The sequence below is a fragment of the Rhinopithecus roxellana genome, chromosome 14, assembly GCF_007565055.1.
Source record: "Rhinopithecus roxellana isolate Shanxi Qingling chromosome 14, ASM756505v1, whole genome shotgun sequence".
Classification (NCBI taxonomy): domain Eukaryota; kingdom Metazoa; phylum Chordata; class Mammalia; order Primates; family Cercopithecidae; genus Rhinopithecus; species Rhinopithecus roxellana.
In genome coordinates this window covers 123,941,147-123,956,511 of record NC_044562.1, presented here as the reverse complement: position 1 = coordinate 123,956,511, position 15,365 = coordinate 123,941,147, and the positions used below count along the sequence as shown (strand labels likewise).

The 15,365-nt window shown below is 44.5% G+C and overlaps 2 protein-coding genes across 2 annotated transcripts in view; one reads left to right on the top strand and one right to left on the bottom strand.

The window, feature by feature from the left end:
* Positions 1-4,585, top strand: part of UBXN4 (UBX domain protein 4) — a 41,444-nt gene extending 36,859 nt beyond the window's left edge. Inside the window, exon 13 of the mRNA XM_010367300.2 lies at positions 2,320-4,585. Within this exon, the coding sequence (XP_010365602.1) occupies positions 2,320-2,458 (139 nt within the window). The 3' untranslated portion in view covers positions 2,459-4,585. The remainder of the gene's footprint in view (positions 1-2,319) is intronic.
* Positions 4,586-6,936: 2,351 nt separating this feature from the next.
* The window catches only part of LCT (lactase), a 52,815-nt gene continuing 44,386 nt past the window's right edge, over positions 6,937-15,365 (bottom strand). The window contains exons 14-17 of the mRNA XM_010367276.2: positions 13,534-13,668; positions 9,264-9,487; positions 8,181-8,411; positions 6,937-7,157 (exon numbers count right to left, since the gene is read on the bottom strand). Coding sequence (XP_010365578.1) covers positions 6,937-7,157; positions 8,181-8,411; positions 9,264-9,487; positions 13,534-13,668 — 811 coding nt within the window. The remainder of the gene's footprint in view (positions 7,158-8,180; positions 8,412-9,263; positions 9,488-13,533; positions 13,669-15,365) is intronic.

Genomic DNA, 15,365 nt, shown 5'->3' with positions numbered 1-15,365 from the left:
CTCTGCTGGTTTATTGTTTCATTCATTGAAGTTTTAACTATCCCATAAGTTTTAACTGATCCCATAACTATCAAGGCAGATTTTTTTTTCTAGTAACTTCTTTCTTCCTAACCATGTTTTGCTTGACAAGATATTTCATTCCATTAATTGTTCAGGGTCATCTTGCATAATTACTGTAGATGAATTACTCTGCTTTGATAATTTTAACCCTGTTGGTTATTTTATATACTGGTTGATAGCCTTGTCTGGATGATTCAAAGAAAGACCAAATTGCAGAAACAGGTTATTCGTTTGAAAATTCTCCTTCAGAGAATTATTTTGGACTAATCCCTTAACCAGGAGGCCAGGGCCTGATGCAGTGGCTCACGCCTGTAATCCCAGCACTTTGGGAGGCTGAGGGGAGAGAATTACTTGAGCTCAGGCATTCAAGACTAGCCTGGGTAATATAGTGAGACCTTGTCTGTACAAAAAAAATTTTTTTAATTTGCTGGGCACATGTCTGTGGTCCCAGCTATTTGGGAGGCCGAGATGGGAAGATCACTTGAGCCCTGGAGATTGAGGCTGCAGTGAGCCAAGATTGTGCCATTGCACTCCAGCCTTGGTGACAGGGTGAGAGTGAGATCCTGTCTCAAAACAAAAACAAAACAACATTTATAGTAGATAGCATGCAATGGTTAGGATAGTAATACAACACTGACCATTTTAACTCGTGTCTTTGTTAAGCTTTTACATATTTGAAACATTTGTTAACGGGAAGTATTTTCCTAGAAAGTAAGATTATGCCCCTTTCTAATAATTACGTAATAATGTAACTTACTGTAATGGACACCTCTGTTAAGCACTCTGTGAGGCCTTTTATAGGCATTATAACAAATCTTCACACCAGTCCTATGTGATAAGTAATAGAAATTCTTTCCTCTCTGCCTTCAGTGTGGAGAACCCCTAGTCATGTGTTTATGGATTCCATAGGTAATGACTTATAAAAGTATTGGGCTGCTTTGTCCTTTATTTTATTTAATAACTATTAGGCAGAAAGACCAGTTATCTACTAAGTATATTACTCTAGTGAGGACACAGGGAAACTCAAGGCTGAATCTTACAACTCTTAACTGAGCAATGGGTGGGAGCATTTAATACTGAATTACTGTAATACAGGATAGCTTGTTGTGTGTATTTTTTTTTTTTTTTTTTTTTGAGGCAGAGTCTCGCTCTGTCGCCCAGACTGGAGTGCAGTGGCCGGATCTCAGCTCACTACAAGCTCCGCCTCCCGGGTTTACGCCATTCTCCTGCCTCAGCCTCCCGAGTCGCTGGGACTACAGGCGCCTGCCACCTCACCTGGCTAGTTTTTGTATTTTTTTTTTAGTAGAGATGGGGTTTCACCGTGTTAGCCAGGATGGTCTCGATCTCCTGACCTCGTGATCCGCCCGTCTCGGCCTCCCAAAGTGCTGGGATTACAGGCTTGAGCCACCGCGCCCGGCCACAAAAAAAAAAATTTTAATGAGCTCTGTGTGATGATGGCGTGTGCCTTTAGTTTCAGCTGCTTGGCAGGAGGATTGTGTGAGCCCTGGAGTTTTGAGGCTGCAGTGAACCATGATCGTGCCACTGCACTCTAGCCTGGGCAACAGAGGGGAGACCCTGTCTCAAAAAAAAAAAAAAAAAACAACACTTTTTTCAAATAAGAGAAAGATCTTAGATTGGAACAAAGGATGGAATAAAAGTTGTGTCAAAGATAGGGTGAAGCTTTGTGTTCCACTGTTATTTTTCCTTTTTTCTCTGTCCCCTCTAGAGTTACAAAAGTCTATTGGCTTAAATTTTATCCTTGTACCTTTGTACTTTCAGATGAGGAAGTCCTCTTTGTTCTTAATTGTTTATAAATAAGTCATTCTTAAAGATTTTGTGAAGGATTAAAAATTGACCCTTTCTGTCAAGCTGACTGGAGCTTTGGATAGTCTCTAGGGTGCTAAGTTACAAATGTTTTAGTAGATATGTCAGCTTGCATAAATAACAAAGGAAAGATTAGTTGGCAAATGGTCACACTCCTCTAAAGCTTAGTAAGTCACTAAGAAACACAATGGAAATGGAATATATGATTTGGCTGGCTTGACTTAGAGATCAGATGAAGCTATACTACCAAAGACTACTAAAGTCTAGTACTGTGTTAGTAGATATAATGGTCTCCCATGGACTTTCCTTAGTTTAGATGGCATTAAAAGTAAAACTTAGTTGCCTGTAGTGATGGAAGTTGGAAGGAAACAGCTTGTATTACTGTTGTTTTTATTTTATGACATCTTCCCTTTGCTCCGTCTTTTGTCATATCAGGGAACCAGTGAGAAAAAGAGTGCTGGAAAAACGTGGAGACGACTTTAAAAAGGAGGGGAAAATATACAGATTAAGGACTCAAGATGATGGTGAAGATGAAAACAACACTTGGAATGGAAATTCCACTCAACAGATGTAGTGTGACAAGTATAATATGTGCAATAATCATTGTTTCTCTTATGATTTAATTCAACTAAAATTCTACTGGAGAAGTGGGACTGCTTTATCTTTTCCAACTGGTCTATAAAATGTCTTTCTATTCCTGCTTAGTGGGTGTGGGTTGAAGGTGTTTAACTCAGAAAAGTAAAGACAGGAAATAACTGTCTGCTAGGTCCTTGCTTATACAGCAACCACTGGCTAGAAGCCTAAAAGAACCAAAAAGTCTGCCGCAGCCTGCCTCCATCAGCTTCTTACTCAGTATTTCATATGCCCATTAGCCCTGTGCTGTCAGATGACACGTTTTGTTTAGAGCTACTTTGCGCCAAGACTCTTAAGCCCAAAGTAACTGGTATGTCAGTGAGTAATTTGATTCTGTGTCAGAGCATTTTAACTAGCAAATCAGATGAGAATTTATGTTTAACTTCTCTTTTTGCTCATCAGCTGCAAGCAAAATCTTATAGTTTTTGATCTTACTTAAACACTGAATAAAAAAACTTTCCCAAAAATTGGAATGATCTTATTTTTGCTTTGAGTTTTGTTATCTAGCATCTTTTTGTTGCACAGGGCTCTGTTTTGTTTTTTCCCAAGTATTGCCCTGGAGCTGTCTCGGGAAAGTAGCTGGCTATGTTACTTTAAATATCACTGAAGAAATTTTCTGACACACACAAACTGCTGCCATGTGACTTGTCTCCTAAGTCAGTGAGGCACATCACTTTGTTTGCATAAAGTTGATGCAAAACAGCTGCTAGTCTGCAACCTAGCTTTCCCTCTCACCTTTAATTGAAGTTTTGTCCTCAATAATTACACAAGGACCTAGAGTACCTATAGGACAAGAAGTATAGACTAAAGATATGCCTTTAGTCATTTGGTTTTTCTTAAGTTGAGATTCTTATATGACTTACATGTTACTTTATCCATATGTCTTTATTAGTGGAGACCACTGAACTAATGATGTTTGAAAATGGTTCCTTTGTTTTAGATTGGAAGGTAGCACTCTTGAGTGGACATATGGAAAGACTGTGACTTTATTTTGTAATGAGAGGAAGAAATTTTCTCAGAGCAAACTTTCTGTGTTTTACCTGTGAAATAACAGCAACTTTTAAAAATGGTGACAGTGTTGGCAGGGAAACAGCAACACAGGCTACGCTGTTGGTGGAGTGAAAACCAGTATAATTCTGAAAAACATTTATCAGAAACTTAAAATATTTCATACTGTTTGATCCAGTAGCTTTTTCTAAATCATAAATGCAGACAACGTTTAGGTATAGACATATTCATTAAGTGTTATTTATTTTCCTCAAGAACTGGAAACCAACTAAATGCCTTCTATAGAAGTAATTTTTGATGAGGAGAAATGGTACAATACTAATTAACAACTTGGTTTAATATGTTTACTGAGCATCTGTTAAGTGTTGGGCAAAAGAAGCAGGATCCAGAGCTATAGGTACAGTGTGATCTCAGCTTTGCAAACACATTTTCTACATAGATAGTACTAGGTATTAATATATATGTAAAGAAAGAAAACACACCAAAACATTAATAATGGTAAGATTGGTTTATGTGATCTTAGTGGTATTTTTGGCACCCTTATATGTTTTCCAAATTTTCAGCAGTGATATTATTTCCGTAACTTAAAAAGTAAGTTTGAAAAAGAAAATCTCGAGCAAGCATCCCATTTAAATAAAGGTTTGTCATCTTTAAAAATACAGCAATATGTGACTTTTTAAAAAAGCTGTCAAATAGATGTGACTCTACTAATAATTATTAGAAATACATTTGGAAAAACATGGAGTACCTCAAGTCAGTTTGCCTTGAAAAATATCAAATATAACTCTTAGAGAAATGTACATAAAAGAATGCTTCGTAATTTTGGAGTAGGAGAATCCCTCCTCAATTTTGTATTTTAAAAAAGTACATGGTAAAAAAAAATCACAACAGTATATAAGGCTGTAAAATGAGAATTCCTCCTCACCTCTTACCCCAGTACTATTCTCCAGAGGTAATCTATTAACAGTTTCTTATGTAATTTTCAGAAAATTTGTATGCGAATATAAGCAAATATGTAATCTTTATTTTTTAAATAAATGGGATCATATTATATATTCTACCCTGCATCTTGCTTTTTTGCTTACATAGTCTTGAGATCTTTTCCTGTCGACACCGAGCTACCTCATTCTTAATGGTTGTATAGCATTCTGCTTGATGAATGTTACTGCATTCAGCTTACTGTCCATGTTCTGGTGACATTCAGTGGTTATTACACATTTTTGTTCTTCTATTATAAAAATTGCTACCGTAAGCAACCTTGGGTGGGAGGTATAGTCTTACTGGGAAAATACACCTTTTGAATGTGTTTGTATAACTTGCTAAGTGAAAGAAGAGTGTTTGCAGTTTGGATTATTAAAGATGTTGCATTGCCTCCTCTACAAACTGTGAATTTGAACCCCACCAGCAGTCGAGAATGTCCATTTCCCACACCTTTGCCAACACTGCGTTATCACACCATTAGCTTTGTCAAAATGGTAGATGAGAAATGATACGCATCTTGTATGCATTGTATTTATCATGAATGAAGTTAGCATCTTGATGTTATTGATCAGTCTGACTTATTTTGAGAACTCTGTGTATTGCTTGCCAATTTTTTTGTTTTCATATGTTTATTACTGATTTATAAGACTCCTGTGTACATTAAAGCCATTTGCTAGCATATGCGGTAAACATTTTCTCCCTTTTTTTTTTTTTTTTTTTTTTGAGACGGAGTCTCGCTCTGTCGCCCAGGCTGGAGTGCAGTGGCGCTATCTGGGCTCACTGCAACCTCTGCCTTCTCCTGCCTCAGCCTTCAGAGTAGCTGGGACTACAGGCACCCGCCACCACGCCCAGCTAATTTTTTGTATTTTTAGTAGAGAACGGGGTTTCACCGTGTTAGCCAGGATGGTCTCGATCTCCTGACCTTGTGATCCGCCCACCTCAGCCTCCCAAAGTGCTGGGATTACAGGTGTGAGCCACCGCGCCTGGCCAAGGAATGTCTTTAGTATCAATTTTAGAACCACCCCCACCCCCATCTGATAAACTTTTCCAGTCAATTGATGGAGAAAAATGCTTGTGCACCACAAGCTCCTGACTGCCAGGTTGGGACTCATGGCGTTGAAACGTTTTGAGAGGGAAAGGAATGCTTACAAGAAGCAAATTTCAAGTATGATCATCCTTTTAAGACCAGCCCGAAATTACTCTGTTTTTACAAAACATTTTCCCAGCTATCCAGATGTAACATATGGGCCAATCAAGTGTTTAGGTGTTTCACACTGAGATTGTCTCTCAGCACATTTGAGGGGATTATGAAGAACATCTCTCTCTCTGTTCCCACCACTGCCCTGGAAATGCTACGTGAATGGGTGAACACACGAAAGGAGCATTTGTGCTTCTCATTGCTGTCTCCCAAGTTGTGCTTGCCAGAGACAATGAGACATGGTCCTTGGCCTTAAGAAGCTGATAGAGAAATACACAATTCCAGTATAGAAACTGGATGGTCAAGTTGTACTAGGGGATATTTACAAGTAAAGCAGACGAAGGAGAATCTGCCTGGGGATTTCAGGGAAGCCATTCAGAGGAGGAAGTACATTATTTCAGCTGAGACTTGAAGGCATTTTCAGAAGAAAGGGCATCCTAGGTGGAAGAAATAGCATTTGGGAAGACAAACGAATACAGATAGTTGACCTATGTGCATTTTAGAACTACCACAAATTGGGAAAGGAGGAAGGAAACAGGCTAAATGAACCAAGGTCAGATGGGAGAGAGAGCTGGGGATGGCATGAAAAGTGGCAGTGGGGGTGTTTGGGGGGTGGGAAAAGGCCACTTTCTGCATGTTGTGGTATATGCCCCAAGGAATATAATGTCAACAGAAAGACTTAATGGGAACTCCAGATGGCTTGTGTGACTTCACAACTTCTCTTGAACCTACTTTCTCAAGGAGGGGCAACCATAGGAGAAAGAACAGTCTGCTGTTTTTATTTTCTGGAAAACACAAGATGTGAAGCTAGGGAGAGCTTGCAGAAGGGCAGGGATGATATTGCAGTCTCTGCAATGGAGTTGATTTCTTATAGAAAGGATTTTATGGTTTTTACTCCCTTAACAACTTAACCCTTAACTCTGAAACTGAAAACAGCCCCTTAAGTTGAAGTGGTTCACAGACCCCACTAGACCAGTATCTGCACGTTTCTGCAAGAGCTACTTGCTCCTTAAATGCCCAAATGAAAGCTCTGATACTGGAGCAAGATGCAGATATTTCCATTTTAATCAGTAACTGGGAATCCTTCAAGATTAAAGTCATCTCTAATGTTGCAGCAGGACTTTATGGAGAAGTCCAGCATGAGCAGAGTCCAAGACCCCAAGGAGTTTGGTAGCCAGCAAAGGTAGATGAAGAAACTAGGCCTGCTTCACAGAACTTGAGGTGGTAACTCATCAGAATGAAGACACCGGGCTCAATTCCTGTTGGCTTGGTTGTGTTTTCTCTTGCTTAGAACGCTTGCAGTACTTGTATGAGAGAAATGCCAAGCCACAGACTCCAAGAAGCACAAGAGAAAAGAGAACGTACAAAGCTGTCTGTGCTTCTGCAGTGCCGAGCATTAGCCCCAGGAACTGCACCTCCTCCTCTCTCACAGGGCTGACGGTGGGTCCAGCATCTAGGAGAGGACACAGGGTGGTTGGTGCTCTGGCACTGATTGAGTTCTCAGATTTCTGAGACCCCAGCAGAGGCTGCACGGTACCGCAAATCTGCACAGCCATTGATGGGTTGCTGAGGTGGAGGTACCCATCCCCTTTCACTGTGTGTCAGGAGCCACTGAGTGAAGTTAAGCAGTTGTATTTTTTAAACATCTTTATCAGCCATTAGAATACAGGTTGAATATCCCTTATCCGACATGCTTGCTTGGGATCAGAAGTGTTTCAGATTTGGGATTTTTTAAGATTTTGGAATATTTGCTTATGCATAATGAGATATTTTGGGGATGGGACCCAGGTCTAAATATGAAATTCATGTATGTTTTATATGCAACTTATCCACATAGTGTGAAGGTAATTCTCTATAACATGTTAAATAATTGTGTGCATGAAACAAAGCTTTAACTGTGTTTTGACTGTGACCTGTCGCATGGGGTCAGGTGTTGAATTTTCCATTTGTGTTGTCATGCCAGTGCTCAAAAAGTTTCAGATTCTGCAGTATTGTGGATTTTGAATTTTCAGATGAAGGATTCTCATCAGGATGTATAATTGAAACTGGATAATTGTCATTTATATTTGTGTAGTGATTTATACTCTTTCATTTAACAAATATGGGGCACCCACATAGTGCAGGCATTGTACTTTCATGGTCCTTTTATTTGATCCTTGTAACTGCCCAGAAGCATGTGCCTAGTTTCTTCTCTATGGGTGCACAGCAAGTTAGTGGTAGGGCTGGAAGAAAAGCCTAGACCTGCTTATTCCCAAACCAGGGCTCTGGTTTCTAGGTGTAACATTGACCCCAAGTGTCCTTTGTTCCACCCCAGGAAATGTCTGGCGCATTCAAAGAAAATAAACATTTGTTGAATGAATGAAGGAGATGGAGCAGCAGAGAGGAGGGAAATAAACTAGAAGAAAACAGACTGAGAGAGGCCCTTCCACCTGCCCCTCACCCTTAGGCTTTATTTCCTCCCAGAGCCACATCTCACCTTCTGGCTGGTGGAGACAAGCGTGAGGCCCTGTAGCGGGGTCAGGGAAGCCATTGCATCGGACCACAGAGGCATAGAACTTGGCTGATGCCTTGGGGATCCTTGGCAGAGAAGGGTCACTGTAGTTCACAAAATGCAGACCAAATCTCTCTGAAAAGCCTGTGGACCACTCAAAATTGTCCATCGCACTCCAAACTGTGTATCCTCGCAGGTCCACCTTGTCCTGCACAGCTGCTCAAACACATAGGGCTGGGCATAAGTTTCCTATCTCAGAAGGCACCTTCCTGCCAGGCCTTCGGAAGCCAGGTCTGCCTACTGCGTTCCCCACCGCCCTCACAGATGGTGGTAAGCTTTGGCTTTAGCTTTGTAAGAAAGCTGCCCCTTCCTCTGCATGCAGTGTTAGTGGGTCCTCTGTGGATGGAGATGCAGAGCCACCAGCATCTTTCCAGAAAGGCTCAGCCCTGAATGGGAGTCGGGAACATGGGTGGACTAATTCCCCCGGGCTACACTTCTATCCGTGATCTTGGTCAGTGCCTTAGAATGTTAATGCTCCTCCCTATAGAAAATAGCCCTTAGATGGAATAGATTTCAGCTGGGTAGGATTGTTCTAATCATTTCCTTTGCTGGTGCATTGCTTGCTCTTTTACTCAGCATTTGTTCCATTCTCTTATCCTCATGGTCCCATCTCAAGTTGCTAGGGCTGAACCAAGAGCCTCGCACTTTGGTTTGGAGACCAAGAGACTCCACAGGCAACCACACAGCCTACTCCTCCTGGGCCCTACCCAGACCGTTCTCAGGAGGGCACTGCTGTTCTGACATCAGGGAGGATCAGGGGGAGCAAGTGACTCAGGCCAGGAACTAGGGTTTGGTGGCATCAGACCACTGGGCTTGCTTGCTGAGCTTAGACATAGGAAGGAAAAAACTCAGAGCACAGCCCTAAAGCAAGGCTTAAACCCAACAGGAGCAAGAAACCTTAGCGTTCTTTTCTTACTGTGGCCCAAGGACACTGTATCACCCTCCTGCAGATGGCAGATGTTTCCAACACGGAAAGGTGCACGCTGGGGAGGGGTGGGCCCGTCATACCTTTGAGGGCCTCGTTGATGTAAGTCCGAAGGTAGTAGATCCTTGCAGTGTCATTGAGGTCTGTTTCTTCCCGCTGGGACACTCCATTCTCCGTGACATAAATCGGAGGGTCATTGTATTCCTCCTTGAACCAGTTCAGGATCCTCCGGAAGCCAAAAGGCGTCATCTTCAGCCAGACGGAGCCAGAGTCTGGCCACGAGCGATCTGCGATGGAGGCAACTCCTCTACAAGTTCAAAAACTAAAGATGAGGTATTGTTACGTAAATCTCAAGAGGCCCTTTACATGAAACACAAAACAGGACCTAGACCAGGAAAAGCCTTAGGTTTTGTCTGGCCTTAAGAATCATACTAACCCCAGAAAAATCAAATTGCCTCAAATTCTCCTCCTTTTGCTGGTTCTAGCTGCCTGCACCCTGTGCTGATATAGCACTGGACAAGCCACTCAGCTCCCCGCCCTTCAATTTCTCTGCCTGTGCAGAGCATGTTCTTGCTCATGGAGCCCAGCCCTCCACTACTCTGAATAGGTGGGTCCATACAGCAGCTATGAAAGGCTCCGTGTGTCCCCAGCTCCAGACTTCTGACGGAACCAGTGCTGTTCCCCAGAGAATGGGCGCCCCCAAGCCCCCCGTGTCTCGTCAATGCCACATGCAGACCACGCGTGTGGCCACAGACATCAATACTTGGGGCCCTGCTTTGTGTGCTGACAGGCAGCGGACAGGCTGGCACCTCCTTCAAGTGTCCAAGAGCCTGGCCTCTCTCTTCAGTGATGGACAAGGAGAGGGGACAGCTCCTGCCACAGGGGTGCCTGCTGGGGGAGGCCACAGAAGCCTGATCACCTGTAGTCGCACATGTCAAATAAGGACCAAGCATTTAGACACTTCTTACACTCAGATCCTTCAGGAAAAAAAAAAAAAAGTTTTATCAGCACCTGGATTTATCTGACTCAGCTGAATTGAATGTGGGCCATTTCATAAGCACAAGTGGAGGTCTCCCAGGAGACAGCCCCAGGGCTGATGAGAGGGAGGGAGAATCAGAAGGAATAGAGGGGTGTTCCGGAGTCTCCTCAGCCCCCTTGGTGAGCCTGACTCGGGGGGTTTCAGGATGCAGTGGGAGTGGAGGGGCTGGTTTTCAAAGAAAGAATCTGAACACAGAGCTACTGGTGTGGAAAGATGCTTCATAGAAAAGGAACAAAATGAGATTTTCTGAAAATGGCAGATAGGAGACAGGACTTAGGTACAGCTCCCACTTGGATGGACAGAACAGTGTGTGGAGACTCACGTTGTGAACTATTGCTCCAAGAACTACTGCAGGAACATACCAGAAAAACCGAAAGAATTCATAGACCCTTTGAAAGAAGCAGAATGCTGCTGCAAACTCCATGAGACAGCTACAAAACTGTGAGTTCCCAAAGTGTGCGAAGGGGAAAGTCTGCCTCTGAACACACATCCTCTCTGGGCACCTGAACATCCAGATCACAGGAGAAGGATTTAACCTTACCTAGAACGCAAGTGGATTTAGGGAGCCAAGTGAAATGTAAAAGTAGAAGAAGCAGTAGGAAGAGCCCTGTAGACACTCCATGTCCCCAGTTTGAGCCCAGGGAAGCCATTCCTGACTTTATCCTACAGGGGTCCTTGGGGAAGGAAACCAGTGGAATTAGGGAGGGGAAGGATGAAGGAAGCTTCTAGCTGAACTTAATTTCAACTAGAAGCATGAATTTTCCTGAGCAGAATCTTGGGGGCAAACAAGAAGTGCAGATAAAAGCACAGAAGCCACAGTCAACAGTGTGGGCAGGTGGGGAGGGGCAAGGCCTGAAAGCCCTGCTTGCTTTCTCAGAGAGGAGGCTTGTAGCCCAGGGTGAGAGCTCTGCCCTGCGCACTGTTGGCAGGGCACGGCAGGAGTGAGACTGGCCTTGCTGGCTGCATGGTAGCTGGGTGAGGCTTGTGACTGCCAGTTTTCCCAACTTCCCTAGCAACCTGTATGACACAGCAGAGGAAGCCATAATCCCCCTGGGAACAGAACTCCAGTGGCCTGAGAACCAGCCCCCTATTCCCCCACAGTGGTCGCAGCAAGCCTCACCCAAGGAGAGTCTGAGCTCAGACATGCCTAACGCTGCCCCCATCTGATGGTCTTTCTCTACCTTTGCTGGGAGCTGAAGACAAAAGACATGAACTCTTAGGAGTTCTATGGCCCCACCCATCACCTGAGACACCCGAATACTTACCCTGGCCAATGTAGGGCAAGCTTATAATCCCCCTTCTACTACTGCAGCTGGTGGCACCAGAAGGGGAAAGCACCTTGAAAGTGCCACCATGAAAGTGCCACCTCCTCTCTTGAAAGCATCACCTCCTCTCTTGAAAGTGCCACCTCCAGGCCAGACGCGGTGGCTCATGCCTGTAATCCCAGCACTTTGGGAGGCCGAGGCGGGTGGATCACGAGGTCAAGAGATCAAGATCATCCTGGCTAATACGGTGAAACCCCGTCTCTACTAAAAATACAAAAAAATAGCCGGGCGTGGTGGTGGGCGCCTGTAGTGCCAGCTACTCGGGAGGCTGAGGCAGGAGAATGGTGTGAACCCGGGAGGCGGGGCTTGCAGTGAGCCGAGATTGCACCACTGCACTCCAGCCTGGGCGACAGAGCGAGACTCCGCCTCAAAAAAAAAAAAAAAAAAAAAAAAAGGAAGTGCCACCTCCTGGCTGGAGACCAACCAACTCACCCCATTACAGCAACTCAGAACAATCCTGCTCCAAAGAAGGAGAAAACAACAACAAATTCCACCGCCTGCAACACCCTGGCTGACCAGAGGTCCTGAGTCTGTCCACATGACAACTTCACTGCTAGCATAACCAGCGTTTGAGAAAACCACAACAAACGACCCTCACAGAATCCACTTCACTCCCCTGCACCTCCACTGGAGCAGGTGCTGGTATCCATGGCTGGGAGACCTGATGACAGATCACATCACAGGACTCTGCAGACATTCCTCAGCACCAGTTCAGATCCCAGTAGTCCTGCTGGGTGGAGAGACCCAGACGGGCAACGGCAATCACTGCAGCCTGGCTCTCAGGAAGCCCCATCCCGAGGGAAAGTGGGTGAGCACCACATCAAGGGATCACCCGGTGGGACAAAATAATCTGAACAGCAGCCCTTGAGTTCCAGATCTTTCCAGTGAAACAGTCTCCCCAAATGAGAAGGAACCAGAAAAGGTCATATGACAAAGCAAGATTCTGTAAGATCCCCAAAAGTTCACACTAGCTCTCTAGCGATGGATCCAAACCAAGAAGAAATCCCTGAATTGCCAGATGAAGAATTCAGAAGGCTGATTATTAAGATACTCAAGGAGGTACTAGAGAAAGGTGAAAATTAACTTGGTGACATTTAAAAAACCATACAGGATATGGATGGAAAAGTCTCTAGATAAATAGATATCATAAAGGAAAAGACAATCGGCCAGGCGCGGTGGCTCACGCCGGTAATCCCAGCACTTTGGGAGGCCGAGGCGAGTGGATCGCCTGAGGTCAGGAGATAGAGACCAGCCTGACCAACATGGTGAAACCCTGTCTCTACTAAAATACAAAGCAAACAAACAAACAAACAAACAAACAAAAATTAGCCAGGCTTGGTGGTGCGCGCCTGTAATCCCAGCTACTCGGAGGCTGAGGCCGAGGAATCACTCGAACCTGGGAGGCGGAGGTTGCAGTGAGCCAAGATTGTGCCGGTGCACTCCAGCCTGGTGACAAAGCGAGACTCTGTCTCAAAAAAAAAAAAAATGAATAAAATAAAAATAAAAACCATTACTTAAAAGGTGAACCAAAATCTTTTACTATCTCTACTTCATAAGCATTGTTTAAAAGAGAAAATAAAATTTTACTCTTGTATTATTGTAATATTTATTAACATTAAAGCAAATTTTGATAAAACCTAAACAAATTCTTTTCTTGAAAATACTTTTTAAAAACCAAGCATTTTGAGAGTTGAGCAGCCTGTGAAAAAGAACACAAAATAAATAAATAAATTTTAAAAATGAAATAAAACAAAAAGCCAAGCACATGTGCCCTAATGGGAGATGCCCTGGAGACCTTGGCCTCCTCTCCCTCTTGCTTGCTGGAGATTTCCTTGGGATCTGTGGGGTGGTGAGCGTCTCGCAAACCCTGCCACATTCGGCATTGGAGGCCCTATTTTGAGGCTGGGCAGGCCTCGGAGAGCACAGCCAAGAAAGGCACCTTTCTGCCTTTTCCGGAGATGGCTACGGGCGCCCTGTTGGTGGACTTACCTGTCTGCATCAAAAGAAGAGATGGCAGTGGCATAGTTGAGGTTGTAGGCCAGGACAGTGGTGTAGTGATTGAACCCAAAAAAGTCATAGGTACCGTTGATCCTCCTCTTCTCACTCTCTGTAAATTCTGGCAGCCTGGATGGAACAAGCCATTAAGGGCAGGGTGTCAGGGAGAGCCACGCTTTGAGAAGAGAATGTCGTGGGGCTGGGGCGGGGGAGTGCTCTGAACCCCAGCCACTTGGCAGTGACTGGGGGAACCGGAGGGGACGAACAGGTCCTTCAGGCAGTGCAGGAAGCACCTGCGGCTCCTCCCGCCCAGACCAAAAACCTGGCTTCCCTAAGTCTCTGCAAGAGCCTCTGAAACCTGAAGGACCACACACACACATGCACACGCACACATGCATGCACAGTTCTTAATTTCCTTCAAACGTTAACATATGCAAATTCTGATATTTAGCATCTATGACAGATTTCAGAATCAAGAGCATACCTGAAGTACGTACCCAAGACTCTTCCCCCATGTTTGTAAAGTTAGACCTTGTATAATTGTTTTTTTTTCTTGTGTCTGAGTCTCACTCTGTCACCTAGGCTAGAGTGCAGTGGCGCGATCTCAGCTCACTGCAACCTCGGCCTCCTGGGTTCAGGCGAGTCTCCTGCCTCAGCCTCCTGAGTAGCTGGGACTACAAGCGCCTGCCACGACTCCTGGCTAATTTTTTGTATTTTTGGTAGAGATGGGGTTTCACCATGTTGGCCAGGCTGGTCTTGAACTCCTGACCTCAAGTGATCCACCCACCTCAGCCTCCCAAAATGTTGGGATTACAGGCATGAGCCACCGCACCCGGCCCTGTATCTTGTATAATTTGTATTTCCGTTTTCTGCCCTTTCCAAGTTTCTCTGCTCCTTCCTGTTGGGTTTGGTTAGGCATGCCTCTTTTTCTCCAACTTTAGCAATAATAATAATAATAGCTTCAAGATCTTCAAAGTAGCAGGGGAAATAATTTGCAAATTGAGTATTTGAGTTTGAATTTCTCAGTTCTCACGATTTCACTGAACTTTGTTTTCTTTCTTTCTTTTCCTTTTCTTTTTTTTTCAGACAGCGTCTTGCTCTGCCCTCCTGGGGACACTGCACGCCCCCTGGAGTGAAGTGGTGAGATCATAGCTCACTGCAACCTCAGTCTCCTGGGCTCAAGCAATCCTCCCACCTCAGCCTCCCAAGTAGTTGGGAATATAGGTGTGTGCCACCATGCCTAGATAATTTTTAATTTTTTTGTAAAGACAAAGTCTCACTATGTTGCCCAGGCTGGTCTTGACCTTCTGGTCTCAAGCAATCCTCCTGCCTCAGCCTCCCAAAGTGCTAGGATTACATATGAGTCTGGGAACTTTGTCTTCTTAACGTGTAGATGGAGCATTTTCCAGGCACTCTGAGTGAAAAGCCTCTCTCCTGTAGAACCTGACTAATAAACACTTGTGTGCAGTGTGTACAGGTGGTCTTGACTGCATGCGCATGCTGACAGGGAGACCTGGTGCTTCTGGTTTAGGTGTGGCCCAGAGATGCCTCTGACACTTCCATCTTGACCTTTCTGTTACCGTTAACCTGAGGGATCAAGAACCTTTCTTCCCTGGGGTTTCTGAGATGATGGGAGAAAACCAAAGCACAGCCTTCTCATGTACCTGATGCCTCTGCTCAGAAGCCAGCAATGGCCTGTGGCCCCAAAGCCAATGCCCTGCACTTGGCTTCCAGGCCCTTCACCATGTGGCCTCAGCCCCTTCACTGCCGCTGGGCTGGTCTCCCCCACTCTCAGCTTCTGGCACCCTACTCATTATTACCTCTAG